This window comes from Cibotium barometz, chromosome 5, assembly GCF_041138505.1.
Source record: "Cibotium barometz isolate CiBa-2024 chromosome 5, ASM4113850v1, whole genome shotgun sequence".
Taxonomy (NCBI): domain Eukaryota; kingdom Viridiplantae; phylum Streptophyta; class Polypodiopsida; order Cyatheales; family Cibotiaceae; genus Cibotium; species Cibotium barometz.
In genome coordinates, this window is record NC_141050.1 from 57,500,600 (window position 1) to 57,514,974 (window position 14,375).

The following is a 14,375-nucleotide window of genomic DNA, read 5'->3' on the forward strand; positions in this document are numbered from 1 at the left end:
GCTAGTTAGAGGTGCAAATCAAACACTTCACAAAATACATACTATGTCCACATCATGTGGCAAAGTTCTCCAACAGCATTATGTGGTAAAGTAATCCACCACTGCTGAAACCATCCCTAATTTAGACATGTCATATTGATGGCCTCCATGATCTAGTGCTACTGTAGTGATGCCACCTGAGGTCCCTATGGATGGGGGCACTTGGCTCTCCCAAGATTCCGTGATTTGTCTATATGCTTAGCTCTTTGATGTGTTGGTAACATAATGCACATGACAGCGGGCAGAGAGAAAGATTTTATCAACATCTACTAAATACCCAATGTGTCTATGAAAGTTATATAGGTTTCATGTGTAAATTGAAGATCATAAACATGGAAACAAAGGTGTCAAAAGAAAGTAGGACCGCATATACTACGTGGGTCATAGATGTACAATTGAATAGGGAGGCTGGTGTAGAGAGAGAGAGAGAGAGAGAGAGAGAGAGATGGCGGTCCAAACAAACTCTGGTTGAGTAGCACACACAATCAATGTTATCATCTGAGAAAATGGCTTCAGTTTTGAGACAACATTGACATACACAAACCATCATCGCGAAACAAAATCTTCCGACGGCTTTGTATGTACAAATTTTGCTGAATGGGATTGCACAAAGAAAAGACCCCATGACGTCAAAATTGGCTCTTTACAATACAGGAAATGAGGTTACAACAGACTTTTTGAACTAAACACACTGTTACAAGTGCCTCATACTGCACCGGTCTTGTTTGCCTTGATTTTACCTGTAACCATATTTTGGGTGGAAAAGAATGTGGGACACTTTACACTCAAATGGCCAAATTAGTTAGGCATGTGGCACACTCCCCTCCCCGCTGCAAAGAGAAAACCAAGGAGAGAAGAAATTTCGACACTGCAGGCCACTTTGCGAGCCCACCACCTAATGACAAAATGCTGAATGCTGCTTCAAAGTGCAGAATATACAAGGGGTGTATACTGCTAAGTCCAATCTTATCCTTGTCCCACCACTTCTGCATATTCCTTGCATCTATTCTTGATAGTCTTCAGTTCCTCATGTAGAATTCGAAACGTATGGCCCATGCGCTTGCATCTCTGCATTTAGAGCTCAGAAAACATCCAGTCAGCAATAAGCTACAGGTGATTTTTCAACTCGTTTGTAAAGGGTCGCACCCAAATGAACTGTCAAATTCAAAACCACCAGAGACAGCTACACACTAATTTTGTGATTGCAAACTTAACACTTTTGAAGTGACACCTGGGTTTGTAGTGCAGAACTGTCATCATCGTTACCATACCTTGCGATGTAGGATGTATCGCTTCTTGACTTTCCCATATGTGTGTGCAAGCTTCTTTTCATCATCCTTGCACTTGGCCTGTTGTATGTCCTTCCCAAGGAACTCAAAATCCTTCCTGCAAAGTGATCGCCTTTTAAATGAGCAATTTTCAGCATTAGCACCAGTTTCACAACATTGACACAATATATGACACTAAAAAGGAAAGTAATCACATCATCATCTTAACGTTTTATTTTCTATTCATTCAGTGTTTTTAATTGCTATATTAAAAATAATAAATTAGAAAGCTAGAAATAAAAAGAAGAACATTTCACACTGGGTTACAAGAAGCAGGAGCTGCCGAAGTGCTGTGCACAGCCCCCCTTCCCTTCTATGCAGCTGTGGGCCTCTCCCCACCCTCTGCACGCCTCCAGTTTTTCCCGTTCTCCTCCACTGCCCATTTCCCCTCTTCTGCCCCCTTTTCCACCTGTTTTCCCCCGTTTTCCCTTTCTGCCCCAGTTTCTACCCGTGCCTGTTCTGCCTCCTTTCTCTTTGCACCCCCGTTCTCCCCTTCCGCACCCATTTCCCTCCCTTTTTTGTCCCCGTTTCCCCTTCTGTCCCCGTTTCTGTCATCTGCCTGATCCAGTGTTTTCAATGCCCCCCCCCCCCCCCCCCCCCCCCCCCCCCCCCCCCTCTACCCTTCCCCATGGACCCCTCCCTCTTGCCGCTGCCTTGGTTCGCATGCACGTTTTAAGTGGTAGCTGGTGTATTTCTGGTTTTTCCCCTCGAAGACTACATGGCAGTCACTTCCTCTTCCCCGATCAAGGCTGCCCTCAACTGCCAAATTTCTAAAGTGGACCTTCAACTCCTTTCCTCTTCGGTGGCCTCCTTGAAGGCTACAACCTTGGTTTATTAGTTCTTCATTAGCAGCAGACCCGTCCCTGGCCAGATCGCTGCAAGCTACTCTCATTGCAACTAGGGATGTACCATGGACATCCAATTCCTCAGCAACAAATACATCTGGAGCAAGCTTGACTCGGTCTGCCTCGTCAAGAAGACCACCATGGCGGTGTACTTCCGTAGGTGGAGATGGCTTCTCTCCGAACTTCCACCCATTGGCAACTTCCTGGTCACAGTCTGCTTCCTGTGTCACAAATGTTACTCTGTTCCAGCTTAGTGCAGATGACCTTTCTCTCTCCGCCTTCCATGTGTTTTCCTCCTTCCTGTCCGTTGCACACCAGGGCTGCCAGAAGTCCATGCTGCAGAGATGTCAGAGAAGAGAGATGCCTTTCTGCCTGCCTCGCCCTGGTTTATATACGCGCCGTACAGGGCGGGTCGGCTGGTTGCCAGAATGTACGACTTCATACATGTTTCACATTCTTTTCTTTTAGTAAAACTGCTACCCAACCTCAGTTTCATAGCCACCGGAGGGGGTTTTGCTCATCAGGAGTTGCAGAGAGCCATGGCCAGAGGCTAAGTGGATATTCTTTTCCTTTCAGCAGGACGGACCCATATATGCAGGAAATTCCTACCTGGATGGAGTCCCACTGCACCTTTTGGTCGCCCGCTTTTGGTCCAAAGGGGAACCAGGGGGGGCTTGCATATCAGTCAGTAAGCAATTACTCCCCTCCATTTTGGGATTCAGGCTCCATTGTCCAGGCAGAGCCCAGTGGGTTGTCATCAGGATTGGGAAAGTCCGTGCAGGTTTCCTCAACATTTATGCCCCCAACAGGGTCCCCGCTGGGGGGGGGGGGGGGGTGGGGGGGGGGGGGTGGGGGGGGTGGAGAGGAGAAGTTTTGATACAAGTGCAGCAGGCGCTCCCTCAGGCAGATTTCAGGTGATTGGGAGGGGACTTCAACATGTGAGAGGACCCAGATGATAGGCAAGGAGGGAAAGGGCCAAGTACTCCACCTGGGAGAAGTTGGTTTTCAACCACAAGAGGGCAGGATTCCTGGCACCTCCAGAAGTTCGATCGCACCCAGGGGAGCCTCCGTTTCTCTACATCCAACAGGACGACGCACGGACTGAACCTCTCCCGCATTTACATATTCTAAGTGGATGAGTGGGCTTGCAATCACGGAGGCATGATTGGCATTATTGCAAGCACCACTCTCAGACCATGCCCCAGTTCCCCTTCACCTAGAGGACCATTGGCATCCAGAGAGGCAGCATAGTGTCCGCATTCCCGAGAATATAGTTCAGGATCCCAAGATTGTTTGATGGATTGATAGATTGTTTGATGGATTGATAGATCTGGGGAGATCTATTTCAAGCCGGGCTCAGCTGCAGTGGATCTCGATTTTGGTCTTGGGGACATCAACTCTTTCCTACAGAGGGTAGCTCAGGACCGGCTCATCTCATTCCGGGAGCAGGAGCGGAGCCTTCACAAGTGCCTTGCCTCCCTTCAGCGCCTCTAGGAGCAGTCCCCAGATAACAGTGTCCCAGAGGTGTGCTTGTTGGGCATGCACGTGACATCCTGCATACCTTTAGCTTCGCCTGATGATCGCGAACACAAACCGGAGTAGTGACCATTCCTACTCCTAAAGTGCTCTTTGCCTTTCTCAAGGAACTCCCCCGGCAGATTGCGATCCCTCGGCTGGATGGCTCCCATTTCTTGCATCAGATCCAATTTTGCACTTTACCAAGGGCACTATTATCTGCTGACAAATGGGCCGCATTGCACGCTAATGAGCCCGCCGTTGCTCCAACACGCGGCAGTCGGCATGCGACCCCCAAGCGTCATCCCCAAAGTTCTGGCACTGCACCAATCAGCCCCTATCACCACCTTGATCCCCCGTAGGCTTCCCCCAACAAATGTAGGAGCAGCACCACACACCCCCGAGCACAATTGGCCATCTCACAAACGCAGCCCACAACGGAAACGGGCTAGACAAAGGTAGCACAACTTACTGACCCCCACCATGAACCGACAATTGCCGGCACGTGATCCCCAAGCGTCATCCCCAGAGTTCTGGCACCTCACCAATCGGCCCCTATCACCACCTCAACCCCCCACAGGCTGGAAGCATCTTCCCCCAACAAATGCAGGAGCGGCACCACACACCCCCAAGCACAAGTGGCCAACCAGCCCGCAACGGAAAGGGGCTAGAGAGGTAGCACAACTTACTGGTCCCCACCATGAACTGATGATCGCAGAGGATGTAGTGGGCCAAGTGGCTGCTCCTACTACCTCCGAGGGGTCCCATACGAAGGCCCACTGCACGTCCCCCGTCCCACATGAGGAGGGTCACCAAACCGAGGGGTCTCCTCAATTAACTGTTGAGGGCCATGTGGGTGACCATGCCTGACATGTCTTGGACTTGGGCTCACAATGAGGTCACAACATACGACAAATATTTCTAAAAAGGTTAATCCTAATGTATGAATGTTGCACTAACGTAGAGCTAGTGTGTCACATAGCACTCCAGTGTAGGTGCATGTGACATGTGGGTTGCAACCATCTGGGCCTCAATCCACGGGCTATCTAGGGTACTCTCCTAAAGCCACTGCAGGGAGACAAGGCTCCACTAGATGCTCCTCTCCTGCTCTGTGAAGCCAGCCAGTCTGCTTTGTTTGGCCTCCAACAAACTGATGATCTCTCCATGGTCTACGTGCAAAGCCCTGCGAATGAGCCAGTGTGGAAATCCAGACGCTCCTGAATCTCCTCAACCTTGCTACAAATCTCGAAAATCCTGAATGAGGCAGTCTCGAATTTAGGTGCTCAAATGTCTATCTTACACCCATGGGTCCTCCAGTGAGAGAATGACGGGTGTCTGATCAAAGAAAGTAGCGCCTGCCAGAATACCAACCATGCCACCTCGTCCATAGGCCCACTCATCCACATAAAACCAATCAAATCTGGAAAGGTTGGTGTACCCCTCCTGCTGGATCTCGAGAAGCACAAACTCCCAGGGCTGCATTCGAACTCTGATAAATGCCAAGGGTTGTGTCCCCTCAAAGCAAGAATCAACTCCTCCTTGGCCGAGTACTCTGTTCCTGAAATTGTGACCGTGCCACCTCCATTGTCTCAAACATGTTGAAATCACCACCCATGCACCAAAAATTGGCTTGCAAGAGAGACTAACGGAATATGCTCCAAAAAACGACTCTGCTTGCCTCGGTGTTTGGTGCATAGAGGTTCAAGAAGCTCAATCTGTCCTCGCCAATCCTAATGATCACCTACTGAGCTCTTCGAGTGACAATGGTGCCTGAATCGATCACTGCGCTCGCTGACAAAAATGCATACCCTACCTTGGATCCCGGAGGGGCGAAAAGCATGGGACCAAAAGGTGTGACTCCTGCCCTAAAGAATCTTCCTGACATGTACGACCCTCGGATAGATGATGCTCCTAGAGGAAGAGAATGTCAATGGGTCCGCCAACTACAGCTCTCCGTGAAGCTCCTCTCTGAGGATTCCGTGCCTTTGCTAACATTGGGGTCCTCCTGAACTCTGAATGTTCCATGACACAATCTGCATAACTAAGAGCGGTGGGAGGAAGAATTGTCAAAATTTCCCTCCACTCAAAGAGTCATCGGTGGGTTTGCATCGAGAGTAATCATTTGTCTTGGGGAAAAGCCTCACCAGGTGAGCACGAATCATGCCCTCCATGTGAAGCCACTCTTGTTGGCCAGGAGGGGAGCTGCAGGAACTGGATTAGCATTTGGCACAACAGCGCGCACACGCACACACAGAGAAGCAAGTACACACAAGATGATGAGACATGCAAAGAATAGATTGCATTGGAATGTGTGGAGCTAGAAGGTCAGCTCCATAATATGATAATACAACTAAAGTAGAAGGTGTCCTTTCACACTAGATCTCCAAGGGGAAAAACCCAAAGGGAAAAAGCGCCCTTGGTTAGCCCATGTTCACATGTGGCACTACACATATCATATATGCCAATCATAGTCACCAGAAATGAGAAACGGGAAACAGAAACGTTTGAGGAATGGAAACGGGGAAACGAGTTTTTAGGGGTGGTAACGGTCGTTTCCTGTGACAATATCACTTGGGAAACGAGAAACTGCCATGGAAACGGATTGAGTCCTGAAACGGAGAAATGTGTTTCTAGGGACTGAAACGGCTGTTTCCTGTGACAATAAATCCCCCCCCCCCCCCTAGTGGTAATGTGAACCTATACGAGGTGAGTAGCAGATCATTCACTGTAGGAGAGTAAGCCCAAAACTTTATGGAAAGTTTCAAACTTCTCACGAGGCAATGCCTTCGTGAACAGATCTTCAACATTGTCCTGTGTAGAGCAGTAAGATAATGCAATCTCCCCTGCATGTATCCTCTTTCTCACATAATAATAATGAATCTCAATGTGCTTAGTAAGTGCATGAAACACTGGGTTTCATGCCACGGCTATAGCACTCTGACTATCAGTGAGTATGGTAGTGGGTGTTTGTTGACACTCACGAAGATTAGCCATCAATCTCCTCAGCCATACACAATCTATTGTGGCTGTAAAGGTTGCCTTGTACTCAGCCTCACAAGTAGTTGTGGCAACAGTGGGTTGCTTTCTGCTCAACCATGATATGCATGAATGCTCCAAAAAGAAACAGTTCCCGCTGGTGGATTGCCATGTATCATAGTCACCAGCCTAATCTGAATCACTATAAGCATGTAACTGTAAGCTACCTCCCCCCTTACCACCCACCACCTCCCCCCCTCCCCCCGATATACCAAAGCAAGATCCAGGGAGCCATGAAGATAGCAAAAGATCCGCTTCACTGCTTGCCAATGCTTTATCCCTGGGCTATGCATAAATTTTCTACACTGGGAAACCCCAAACTGAATATCCCCACATGTATTACATAAGTATATGAGGCAGCCCGCTACTTGGCTGTAAACAAAAGGCTTTCCAACATCATACATGCTCAATTTGAGCCCTAGCTTCTTCAGATTAGAGATGGGCTTACAATCTTGAAACCCAAATTTGTGCAACAACTTTTGATTGTACTTTAATTGCTGTACATAAATCCCAACATCGGTCTACACAAGTTGTATCACCAAATAATAATGCAACAATCCCAAATCTGTCATCTCAAATGTGGTTTGCAATTCAGCTTTGAACGCTAAAATTTTATCCTTATCATTCCAAGTTAGCAACATGTCATCCATGTAAAGAATGAGCATAATCAAAGTGCCATGATCCTCTTTCACATAGAGGATTCTCTCTATTGGACTATGCTAAAACCTTGGCTGGTCAAATAAGTATGTATCTTCTCATACCAAGCTCGGGGAGCTTGCTTGAGACCATAAAGTGCTTTTCGAAGGTTGCATACTTTGCTTTCATCACCATGCATCACAAAACCAATGGGCTGATTTACATAAACTTCTTCTTGCAAATCCACTGAAACCGGCCTCTGGTAGAAACCAAAGTGCGGTAGACTAGCAGTCACCCAAACCAATTATAGTCCAGCAAATAAAACAAATATATGGGAGCTAGAGTGCTCCAATACGAAAAGAAAAACGACACATGTTGGGCCCAAAGCTTGGTGCCTCTTTCGGTATTTCTTTATTTAAATTCAATGGAAAAGTTTAAATGAGTACGACATGGCCATTCATGGCTTGTATGTCTGCATGTCCAATCTGCCAATCCTCTGTACCTCTTAGCATAGAGGTTACACACAGCTTTGTGTCCCAAAAACACCACAATGTTATCTCCTCTAATCTTCTAAGACAGTGCATCCATGAGGCCTTGAATATGCATCTAACTGGCCCATGCACATAGCCACAAACTCAGCCATGAAACAGTCCATAAACTCTTCCGAATCAGTCCACAAACTTGCCCTCTTTCCACCCTCTGAACTGCCAAACACTTCCTCTCACAAAGGGCCAGAGAAACGACTCCGAAACAATCACGAGCCAGTGAAAAGAGAGACTCAGTGTGACACCTCCTGCAGTCCCACCTGGCACCTGCTCACAAGTAGAGCATGGGTTGAGAATTGATGTCTTCATTCTCAGTCATCATTTGTATTGACTCATGTGTGTGCTATGCGTGTTTGATTCCGTTGCTATCTTCTCTATCTCTACTCTCAATCCTAGCACATAGACATGCATGTTCTACAGTTGGTAACAAAGCCTAGGGAATTGCCAATGTTTTTTTCTTTTCATCACCCATGTGCGTTGGCTGCTTGGTTAGGGTAGAGCTCTAGTTTTTGGGAGTGCATAAGTTAGGGTTGGGAAAAGTCACTATCTCATTAGCCAGTTAGGGAGGCATCCAGTTTCAGCCCTCTTCTGGGAGTCCATCACCAGAAGAGTCCATCACGCATCTCCAATGAGTGTATAGTGCTGATTTACAGCCCGCAGATAGTCCTCCACATTCAGCAATATATGGAAATACATCTTCACGGTGGGGGACCTTTAGAGGGTACTAAACTGTAACATGCGGAAGCTTCGGGGTAGATCGGTAACTTCAATGCTTAGAAAAACAATAATCATTCATGACGAGAATAATGCACAAAATTGAAAATAGATGTGCAGAAAATAGAGAGAGAGAGAGAGAGAGAGAGAGAGAGAGAGAGATAAGAGGACACAGTATTGAGTGATGAATACCCTCTGTAGGCCCCCACCACGAATGGTGTATTTGCTTCTATTAGAATGATGCAAATCAGAAAAATAAAAGACTAAACCTGGACCTTCTTGACTCAGGTAAACCTCTGTCCTTGACCTTCAGCCTTCACCCTTGCGTTAGCTTCTCCTTGGAGAGAGAGAAACTTACAGTCTGTGTCGCTTTTCACAAGAGAAAGGAGGCGTGAGAAAAAGCCTTGTTCTGTCCTACCCTCTTGTTTTGCAGCCGCCTGCAGTCCAGTGCAAGATCGAACGCGTGAGAGAGAGAGAGAGAGAGAGAGAGAGAGAGAGACCACTTGTGGATGAACCTGCTGTCCAACCCTGCACTCCCTCCCAAAAGTCCACGCCTGTGTCCAGTTCTGCCTGTATGTACAGCAGCACAGCCAGCCAGTCTCTGGCCAAAAGCACAAGAGAAAAGGATATTTAGTAGGCGCCTGTATACACTGTAGCGCAGCAGCCAGCCAGCCCTCCAAAAGCCAAGAAGAGAGAGATTTAACAAGCACCTGTGTATACTGTTCTGTAGTACAGCAGCCAACTAGCCTCTCTCTCCAAAAAGCAAACCAGAGCGTGGTATTCAGCAGTGCCTGTATGTTCTCTACTGTAGTATTGCAACCAGCCAGCCTTCTCTCTCCAAAAGCAGGCGTATGAATGATATTCAGCTGCGCCTCTGCATAATCCAGAGCAGCCCGCCAGCCGCCTTCCAAAAAGTAAGAGAGAGAGGAAGAGAGGAAGCGTGCTAGTCCAACTCTCCAAAAAAGGTGTAGGCCCCCAAATTACCCTAGGGGCCACGATGCATTAAAAAAGGTTATAAACCTTTAAACTCTTGTTCCTTTTTGTCCCCTCCACACTTGGGGTTGTCCACAAGGTTATAAACCTTAAACATATATCTTGCTCTCCGACCACCATGCTCACACTTCGAGGAACAAATTCACAGGGTCGTGACATAACCCCCCTCTTGAAAAATGGCAAGCGTCCCGATTGCATTTTGGTGATACAACAAGATATCCAAAGCAGAATCACACTAATAACGAAGGCTGCCCAATACAGTAAGATATCAACCATGTGATCCAACTAAAAGAGAAAAGTGCAATATGGCAAGATCAGCGTCCCAATCTCTCTAAGCCATGCATATGTAACAACATTCACTGCAAACCAATGGTGTAGTAATAGTCCAAGTTGTATACCACTGTGAACCATACACAACCACAACATCCAATGTGACTAGTACACATATATCATAGAAGTCCTATAAGCAGATGTACTGTCAGCTATCAGTACCTTCGGGTGAGACAAAAGCTGCACCAAGCGACCTCTAGATGACATCTGAGCCTATCTGTATCAAGGGAGCGGAGGTGCTACCCCCCTCTTGAGCATCAGGCAATGCTCTAGACCTATGCTCTGCTGAACCTAAATGAGCCGTAGCAAGAGTCGGCTCCAATTCAAAGGCATCAAGATAAAGCTGCAATACTTGAGGTGAATCTGCTAAGTCACCCCCCTCCATCCACTTCGCATCCATCGGTGAAAATTTCTTGAACTTCACAAGATAGCAACGGGAAACTTTACCTCGTACCTTTCTTTCCTTATGTGCCAGTATCTGCTCAGGAATAAGAACCTCATCAAGTTCCTCCACTTCCAGCTGAGCATCATCTGATACATCCTCAAGCACATCCCCACGGAAAGGCCTAAGTAGACTCACGTGAAATGCATTGTGAATCCTCCGATGATCTGGTAGCTTCAAATGAAAGACCACCTCACCGATCTTTTCAAATACCTGAAAAGGTCCATAATAGCGCATGCTCAACTTAGGGAATAAGCGCTCTTTACCCTTCATCTTTTTGAGCCTAGCTTTCTCAAATCGCAAAAGAACCCAGTCACCCAATGCAAACTCTAATGCACGCCTGTGACACTCTGCTGCCTTCTTTTGCTTTTGCTGAGTTTTTTGGAGTGCCAACTTAACTCTCCTATAAGCTTTATCCATGTTCTCCACATACTGGTCAGCCTGAAGGATCTTATCCTTTGTGTGCAAAATGGATGGTACCTTCTTCCCTCCTTCCACAATCTCAAAAGGCGCCTTGCCCGTCGAGGTATGGATGGTGTTGTTATAAGCGAACTCCACCAAATGAAAATACTTTTCCCATTAATGCTTGTGCTTTGACACATAGCACTTGAGAAGATCCAACACTATGGAATTAGCCTCTTCCGACTGCCCATCTGTCTGTGGATGAAACGATGATGAAAACTTGAGAGTTGTACCCATGTTGTCAAACAACCCGTCATCCGTGGATCACGGTCACTAATGATGGACAAAGGCATGCCATGATACTTGAAGATGTTCGCCATGAACAACTTCACCATGTGATCAACTTTGATCTTCTTACGCACGGGAATGAAATGAGCCTGCTTACTGAACCTGCATATGATAGTCCAAATGCCATCGTTCCCGTTTGTGTCCTTAGAAGATCAAATATAAAATCCATGGCAATACTCTCCCATGGTCTATCTGGAATAGGTAAAGGCTGAAGTAACCCTGGTGCCTTCTGATCGTCAAACTTCACCTTCTGATATACGATGCATTGCCTAACAAAAGCATCAACATCACTTCTCAAGGTCGGCCAATAAAAGAAAGCCTCAACTGCCTTTACCGTGGCGTCAATGCCTCTATGACTTGCATACGGTGGAGCATGACTTTCAATCATAACCTTGAGTCGTAATGTCACAAACCCCTATATTCTAGGGACATGCGGATGCGTGTCAGGCCTAGAAACATGCAGATGCATGTATGTATTATACCTAGGCATGTGTATGGATCATATGAGTGGATGCATATGAGTCCAAGGACATGGCAGGACATTTGTGGACTTTCGGGCGGTGCCCGTGTGGATTCCGGCCATGCACACATGGTGTGTTATGATGGCAGGCGGAATATTTTCAAGTACAAGAATGATGATAGGAGACTGATTTGTCTCGCCCATTTATCTTGGGACATGATTATGATATCTGGACTTATGGGACTGATTTGCCTCGCCCATTTATCTTGGGACATGATTATGATATCTGGACTTATGGGACTGTTTTTGCTCGCCCATTTATCTTGGGACATGATTTTGATATTGGTATTATGGAGACTTATTTGGTCTCGCCCATTTCTTTGGGACATGGATTCTTTAGTTATATTGGATTTTGAGACTGTCTCATCTCGCCCAATCGATGGGACATGATTATATCTTGAATATATGGCTTGAAGCTTAAAGTTGCAGACAACTTTTAAGAAGTTGGGGAGGATGTCACCAGCCTGGACATTTCCCAGTCTGAAAGGGGTCTGGTGGACTCCAGGATGTTTAAATGTTTTAATATGCATTGATGGTATCAACAAGTGTGTCAAAGGCCCTAGTTCCCCGGGCACTCCCGCCGCGAGTTACATTGGTATCAGAGCATAGGCTTTCTTGGAAGCAAAGGCTTCTTTCTATCAATAAGGAAGAGAAAAGATCTCAAGTGGGGACCACACTTACCATCATTGCTATTAAGCATGGCCAGCCACTTCAGAGCCTATGAAGCAAGAGCATGAGCAATAGACAGCTTGGTCTAAGGATTTATGAATGCACAAAATTTATCTTAGAAGTATGGAGTTGGCTTTGTGTGCACACATTTAGCACTCTTTCCATATGGATATTGTGAATTATATTATCAAGCTTACAGCCAAGCTATATGGAGATATATCTCAAGATATGTTAAGGATATGGTGACGAGATATTTTTTTTGGCTTCATGACCAACCTGGCAAAGAAAAGCTAAGTATACTTTGAGTTTGCAAAGTTGGTGCTTTTGTTATTTACTATGAAGTGTTTTTGATGTACACTAACCCTTGTATAGCTATGCAAGGAGAAAGGTGTTGTTGATTGCCTTGAGATGGTTTCAGGGAAACATTGTTTATGGCTCCCTTTAATGGGATGAATTCTTTTCATGGCTCCCTTTATTGGGATGGATTATATCTATGGAGATTTCTTTCTTGGACGAGATTTATATAGAATTGGGGCCTACTTCGAGGATTACCCAGATCTTTTGAAGACCTATCTGGAGGCTTTTCACTTGCGGTCAACTCTGATTAGAAGCCAGGGGGAATGTCACAAACCCCTATATTGTAGGGACATGCGGATGCATGTCAGGCCTAGAAACATGCGGATGCATGTATGTATTATACATGGGCATGTGTATGGATCATATGAGTGGATGCATATGAGTCCAAGGACATGGTAGGACATTTGTGGACTTTCGGGCGGTGCCCGTGTGGATTCCGGCCATGCACCCATGGTGTGTTATGATAGCAGGCGGAATATTTTCAAGTACAAGAATGATGATAGGAGACTGATTTGTCTCGCCCATTTATCTTGGGACATGATTATGATATCTGGACCTATGGGACTGATTTGTCTCGCCCATTTATCTTGGGACATGATTATGATATCTGGACTTATGGGACTGTTTTTGCTCGCCCATTTATCTTGAGACATGATTTTGATATTGGTATTATGGAGACTTATTTGGTCTCGCCCATTTCTTTGGGACATGGATTCTTCAGTTATATTGGATTTTGAGACTGTCTCATCTCGCCCAATCGATGGGACATGATTATATCTTGAATATATGGCTTGAAGCTTAAAGTTGCGGACAACTTTTAAGAAGTTGGGGAGGATGTCACCAGCCTGGACATTTCCCAGTCTGAAAGGGGTCTGGTGGACTCCAGGATGTTTAAATGTTTTAATATGCATTGATGGTATCAACAAGTGTGTCAAAGGCCCTAGTCCCCCGGGCACTCCCGCCACGAGTTACACGTAACTGCCTGCTAACACACAGTCTACCATGAGTCAACAAGAAGCCATCCCTGAGAGTATAATGATCATGCTGCTGACCCTCATACATTTGATCATAGACCCTGTCAAAATCCTCATCCTGGGCATACTGCTCTTTCATCTCATCAAGCTCATGATAATAAACAAGTGAAACTATTGAGACCTGTGGCTTGCATGACAAAGCATCCACAACATTCTTTTTGCCTTCCACATGTACAATCTGAAAGTGGAACATAGACAAAAAGTTGGCCCATCTCATATGCTTCTTAGAAAGTTTAGTTTGCGTGAGGAAATAATGCAAGGTCTGATGATCTCTCTACACATTGAAATCAACCCCAAGCAAATAGTGTTTCCATGTAGAAAGAGCATGAATTACAACCAACATCTCTTTCTCATAGACCTGCAAATGCTTCTCGGCATTCTGTAATATACGACTCTCATAGGCTATCACATGTCCTTCTTGAATAAGAACTGCCCCAATGTTGTTCCCACATGCATCACACTGGACAACAAAAGCTTTTCGGAGATCCGGTAGTACCAATACAAGATCCGAAGTAAGCTTTTCTTTAAGCTTTTTAAAGGCTGCAATTTCCAATCAATCCATCGAAACGGAGTTCCCTTCTTTGTTAAGGCATGAAGGGGCAAAGCAATCTCAGCAAAATAC

At 46.1% G+C, this 14,375-nt stretch overlaps 1 protein-coding gene across 4 annotated transcripts in view; it reads right to left on the bottom strand.

The window, feature by feature from the left end:
- Window positions 1–663: 663 nt before the first annotated feature.
- The window catches only part of LOC147638684 (uncharacterized), a 68,913-nt gene continuing 55,201 nt past the window's right edge, over window positions 664–14,375 (bottom strand). For 2 of the 4 annotated variants that reach the window (XM_086798647.1, XM_086798648.1), the window contains 2 exons: window positions 1,311–1,425; window positions 664–1,107 (listed from right to left, as the gene is read on the bottom strand). In XM_086798647.1, coding sequence (XP_086654773.1) covers window positions 1,006–1,107; window positions 1,311–1,425 — 217 coding nt within the window. In that variant the 3' untranslated portion in view covers window positions 664–1,005. Of the gene's footprint in view, window positions 1,108–1,310; window positions 1,441–14,375 lie in introns of all 4 variants that reach the window. The other 2 variants (XM_086798645.1, XM_086798646.1) reach the window with 1 other exon arrangement.